General features: G+C 49.9%; 1 protein-coding gene across 1 annotated transcript; it reads right to left on the bottom strand.

Annotated features, from left to right (window-relative positions):
• Window positions 1–69: 69 nt before the first annotated feature.
• On the bottom strand, window positions 70–4,988 carry LOC123253772 (homeobox protein CDX-4-like). The gene is made up of 3 exons (XM_044682916.1): window positions 4,928–4,988; window positions 2,798–2,943; window positions 70–279 (listed from the first exon to the last, which is right to left on the bottom strand). Exons 1-3 carry the CDS (start codon window positions 4,986–4,988, stop codon window positions 70–72), a joined length of 417 nt encoding a protein of 138 aa, XP_044538851.1.
• Window positions 4,989–5,965: the final 977 nt, after the last annotated feature.

Raw genomic sequence — 5,965 nt, 5'->3', positions numbered from 1 at the left:
GGCGGCGGCGGCCGGCCCAGAAGGGAAGAGCCGCCCCCGCCGCAGCCGCAGCCGCTCGGCCCAGGCCCGTCACTCGGACACCAGGATTTGGTGCAGATCGATTGGCTGGAACTCCCCCATGGGCGGGGGCGGCGGGAAGTAGAGCTTCGGGGGGTCGGCCGGGCTCACGGAGCTCGCGTCGCTGTGGGCCGCGCTGCCCCCGGTGCCCTGCGCCTCGGAGATCTTCTTCTTGAGGAGCTTCCTCTCCTTGGCCCGGCGGTTCTGGAACCAGATCTTCACCTGCAACGCAACGTCACAACACAGCGGCTCAGGGGCCTTGAACGCCATTCCAGCCGGCGCCCTCCCCTGGGCTCAACTAGCTCAGGGAGTGAGGCTCGAGCCCCGGGCCTGGGGTCGGCCGCGCTCTCTGCAATCTAGCCCCGGCCAGGCTGGGGAGGTGCTCCGAAGCCTCCCTCGGCCCCTCCTTCGCCCCCCAACATCCTCCAGGACCAGCTTAACCCTTTCCCTGCCATCTTAGAACCCGTCCTGTGCCCTGGTTCGGAGCCAGAAGAGCCCTAAGGGCTAGCTAGGCAGTGCAGGCTTGGGTGGCTTCATCCTGGAGAAGCCATTCTATCTCGGAGCCTCAGTTTCCCCAGGAGTCATCACTTTAATGATCTTAGTTTTCCAACCTTTTACCTTCTGGCTTAGAATCAATGCCAAGTATCATTTCCAAGGCAGGGGAATGGCGAGGGCTGGGCAATGGGGGGTGAAGTGACTCGCCCAGGGTCACCCAGCTAGGAAGTGTCTGAGGCCAGATTGGAACCCAGGCCTGGCTCTCTATCCACTGATCTTTCTAGAGATTACCCCACTACTGTAGAAGATGTACTAGAGAGATGGGGCAAGAGAGAAGGGGCTTCCATGGCAGGAGGACATACAGGAATGAAGTTGTCCATCTCTGAAAGAATGCCATGATACCCAAGGGCAGTGGAGAAGTGAGACAGGCCAGTATTGAGGGAACCCGGTCTGATCCGAGGCAGGGGACTGGACTGAAGGACCTTGAAAACTTCCTAGAAATTCCTAGAACCCGACTTTGCTCATTAACTTGAATGATGTAAAGTAGCCCAAAAGAAGCTCCTGAAGGGACTTTGCTCCTGTCTGTCCCAGTGCCTGCCACGTCATAGGATCACAGAGTTAAGAGCTAGAAAGGATCTTAGAGGTCATCGGGTCCAACTCCCTTGTCTTACAGAGGAGTAAACTGAGGCCCAAAGAGATCAAATGGCATGCCAGGGTTTACATAACTAGCAAGAAAGTGTCTCTGGCAAGATTTGAACTCAGGTCTTCCAGAATCCCCGGCTAGTAATCTTTCTTTTTTCTATATTTTTTTAAAACCCTTAACTTCTGTGTATTGGCTCCTAGGTGGAAAAGGGGTAAGGGTGGGCCATGGGGGTCAAGTGACTCGCCCAGGGTCACCCAGCTGGGAATTGTCTGTGGCCAAATTTGAACCCAGGACCTCCGGTCTCTAGGCCTGGCTCTCCATCCACTGAGCTACCCAGCTGCCCCTGCTAGTAATCTTTCTAAGTCACTGCACAAAGTCTCTCTCTAAGGAGTGGGTGCTAATAACTGCAGAAAGAGGGAATGGACGACCCACTTCAAACCATCCTCAGCTCCAGGTCAGAGAAGCCAAGGCTTCAGAATCCCAAGGGTCCTAGGAACAGGGAATAACGGTGCTGGGTGGGGGGGAGGTCTAGAGAGCAGGCAGAGGACGTCGCAGTCATCTAGCCCCTCGGAGACCAGCCAGGCGAACCCCTCCCGAATTCGGACATCTTGACATCAGAGATCAGTGTGGCTCAATGGGTTACTGTGACCACAGCCCGGATTATTCCCTGGTGGCCAGTCTCTGCCCCGAGCCAGGCTGATCCTCAGCCATTAGGCAGCAGCCCATCCTTAGGCCATTCTACTGAGGCACAATCTTTGAGTCATGGAGTCACCTTCAAGCAACGATAAAGGGGCCAACTTCTCTGGCCTCCAGGACCGGCCTAACAGAGTCTCTGCCGACCCTGAGAACTACTTAGGGAATTTAAATGATCCTGATTGGCTGGTTACAAGAACCCAAGTGAGAGGGTTTCAAGCTAGAAAGGATATTCTTTAGTCTAAACCCTTTATTTTACAGAGAAGTTTGGAGCAGGGAAAACACTTGCACAAGGTCACACAGCCTGCAGGGTCAGGATTCAAACCCAGTGCCTCTGTGGCCAGATTCAGGGCTCCTTGTCCCCACATGCAGCTGACTCTCTACTAAAGTTCTCATTGGCCCAGGCTGTATCTACCTCGGGATTCCAGCTCAATGTCAGGAGAGCAGTCAGTCATCTTAGCAGAATGCTGGCATGAGACCATTTTCCCCATTTGAATTCTGCTGGGAGGATTGCCTCTCCCATGAGCCAGCTGATGAGAGTGCACTTTGGGGGGCGAACAGGAGGAATCTAGGGCAACTCACAGAGTTTTCTTGCTCGTTTCTCATAATGAAATTCTAGAGCCTGCTTAGAGGTGCGGGTCCTGACTTTTACAGCCTGGAGAAACAAATGGGGAAACAAGGAGCAGCTGGGAGGCTCAGGGATTAGAGAGCCAGGACAGGAGGTCCTGGGTGCCCATCTGACCTCAGATACTTCCTAGCTGAGTGACCTTGGGTAAGTCACTTAACCCCCTTGCCTAGCCCTTACCATTCTTCTGCCTTGGAACCAATACTTCATTCTAAGATAGACAGTGAGGGTTTAAAAAAAAAAGCAAAACAAATACATAGAAATAAGAAGATGCTCTGGGATACCTGTCTCTCCGAAAGGCCCAACTGTGCTGCAAGCTCAGTTTTCTTCCGAATGCTGATGTATCTGTTGCAATGGAATTCCTTCTCCAGCTCCAGTCTCTGATGCTCCGAATAAACCACTCGGTATTTCTCCTTGGTCCTGGTTTTTCCTGCTTAGGAGAAAGGCAACTCATACAGTGCTGTCCCACATCAGGAGGTCTCTAACCACCTAGAGTACATCCTGAAATCTCCCACCTCAGGGCCTTTGCCCAGAGGATTTCCTAGGCCTGCAATGCCCTCCTCTCTCCTCTGTACTTGTTGAACTTCCACAGATTTAATTCAATTCAATTCAGTTCAACAGATTTATTTATTAAGTGCCAGCTGGATAGATACCATGTCTGATGCTGAAGAGATCAAAGAGGCCAGTTCCCCCCTGGGAACTTCCACTCTGTCAGACCCTTTAGAACCTTTAAAGCCCAACTCAGTTACTATTTCCCCCATGAAGCCTTCCCAGGTTCTTTCCCTTTCTCCTCGGGAAGGATTATTTTATTCTAAAAACATAGCATTTTGGTTTGTATTTTTCTAATGATCTTATGGAGAGAAGGGAGAACTGAAAAGAGGCATTTCAGAGTCCCCATTGCGTAGCGGACATAACAAGGACTTTGGAGTCAGGAGGCCTGTGTTTCAATTTTGTTCTGGCCACTTACTGGCTCTGTGACCTCGGGCAAGTCAGTGAATTACTTTGAACCTCAAGTTTCCTCACCCACAAAATGGGTGATGTGGATGTGATAGAGGGGAGAGACTTGGAGGGAAGAGAGAGCTTATTTTGTTTGAATCTTGCCTCTGACACTTTTTTTCTTTTTAAAAAAACCCTTAAGAACTGGAAGAATTCTGTGTGAACTGGAATGACCTCCAGGAACTGATGCAGAGTGAAAGGAACAGAGCCAGGAGAACATCGTACACGGAGACTGATACACTGTGGTAAAATCAAAGGTAACAGACTTCTCTACTAGCAGCAATGCAAGGATCCAGAGCAAGGATGAGGGACTTATGAGAAAGAAAACCAGCCACATTCAGAGGAAGAACTGTGGGAGCAGAAACCCAGAAGAAAAACAGCTGCTGGAACACATGGGCTGATGGGGACATGATTGGTGATGGAGACACTAAACGATCACCCTAGTGCAACTATCAATAATATGGAATTAGGCCTTGATCAATGCTACATGTAAAACCCAGTGGAATTGCGAGTTGGCTAAGCGGGGGTAGGGGGGTTTGGGGGAGGGGGAAAGAACATGAAACATGTAACTATGGGGAAAATATTCAAAATTTAAAAAATTAAAAAATAAAAAAACGCTTAACTTTCATCTTGGAATCAACTGATTCCAAAGCAGAACAGCAATAAGAGGTAGGCAATAGGGTTAAGTGACATGCTTAGGGTCACATAGCTATAAAGTATCGTAAGCCAGATTTGAATCCAGGACTTCTAGTTTCTAGGCCTGGCTCACATTCACTGAGCCACCCAGCTGTCCATCTGACACTCAAGAGTAGCAGTTCTCATTAGCTATGTAACCCTAGGCAAGTCACTCAACCTTTTGATTTTCTTATCTGCAAAATGGGTTTCTCTCTAAGACTTCTAAGGATCAAATGAGATCATATATTTAAATCTTCTGGAACTGTAAAGGGTTATATGAAAACCGGCTTTACCACATCACTCCCCTTCAGGGTCTTTATTTGGAAAATAATCACTTAAGATACACAAATAACATCTGCCAGGAGGCAGATGTTAACTATAACTCCCATTTTCCATCAGAGGAAATGGGAACTCAGATGTTAAGTGACTTGCTCAAGGTCCTACAGTGAGTGAGTATATGAGGCAGGATTTGAACCCCAGGTCTTCCCGACTCCTAGTCCAGCTCAGGTACCTTGCCCTGTCTATGTGGTTACGGTTAGCAATTGTGGGGAAGCATTTTTTCTTGTTTGTATTTGCATCTTGTGTCCCACCTGAGTATCCTTAGAAAGGACCAAGGCTAGGGTTTTCTCTCAACTTCAGTGGCTCCCCAGTTCAGCAAAGGGGAGGTGCTGAATTCACGTTTGTTCAACAAAGGAATGGATGGGTGGATCCTTTGGGTGGAAGAATAGAGCCTTCTCCCCAACCTAGCCAATTTCCATTGTGCTGATTTATCTTGGGACCCTGAAGGGTCCCTCGCTGGTGCATGGTCTGCTACCTCAGGTAGATACAGTGGACAGGGCCATAGACTGGGGTTTAGAAAGGAAGCCCTCCTTAACAGGAGCCGGGGGCCACAGACGACCTGTGAATGGGCTAGTAAGTGACAGAACCAGGAGGTCTTCTTGCATCCAATCAGGGGGTCTTTCCCTATAGCCCTACTTCTACTAGGGGCCAAAGGAGGCCAAGATCCAGGCTTCTTGTACGGGATACTCTATTCTTTTCTTTTCTTTTCTGTTTAAACCCTTAACTTCTGTGTATTGGTTCCTAGGTGGAAGAGTGGGAAGGGTGGGCAATGGAGGTCAAGTGACTTGCCCAGGGTCACACATCTGGGAAGTGTCTGAGGTCAGATTTGAACCCAGGACCTCCCATCTCTAGGCCTGACTCTCCATCCACTGAACTACCCAGCTGCCCCCCTACAGGATACTCTAAAGAGGACTCTGGCTGATTTTGTAGCCTGCATGAAGGAGGAATTGCTTTGGGCTTATGTGCCTTGGAGGTCGAGTCTCTACTCTGCAGAGGGGGAAACTGAGGCCCAGGGAGCCTAGGTGGCCTCAGGGCATTGTAATAGAGCCGGAGTGGGGGGTTTTCACCTCCTTTGCAATGCCTGGTCAGGTAGTTGGGTATCCCTGAGCAACTTTCCTCTCACTCTGAACTTCAGCTTCTACTCTTTCTGTCCTGTCCACTTCATACATGAGGCTTCAGTGAGTCAAGGGATAGACAAGCGCTTCACCGATATCTAAGCAGAAGCCGTAATTCGTTCACTCAAGTGGTTCTAGCTCGAGAAGAGCCCACATCTGTCTGCTTAGGGCAGTGCTGGGCCAACTTTGGAAAGAGGGGCCAAAGGAGAGGAAATGCTCCTCTGTCAGTCTGTTTCTAAGGCGACTCTTTCCAAGTTTCATCGCATTGTATCCTACTCGTTGTATTCTTCAGATGAGGAAGGATGTGAGGGGGCCGCATCTGGCCCG

Source organism: Gracilinanus agilis, chromosome X, assembly GCF_016433145.1.
Source record: "Gracilinanus agilis isolate LMUSP501 chromosome X, AgileGrace, whole genome shotgun sequence".
Classification (NCBI taxonomy): domain Eukaryota; kingdom Metazoa; phylum Chordata; class Mammalia; order Didelphimorphia; family Didelphidae; genus Gracilinanus; species Gracilinanus agilis.
The sequence above is the reverse complement of the archived record's forward strand: the minus strand, read 5'-3'. Positions and strand labels throughout refer to the sequence as shown.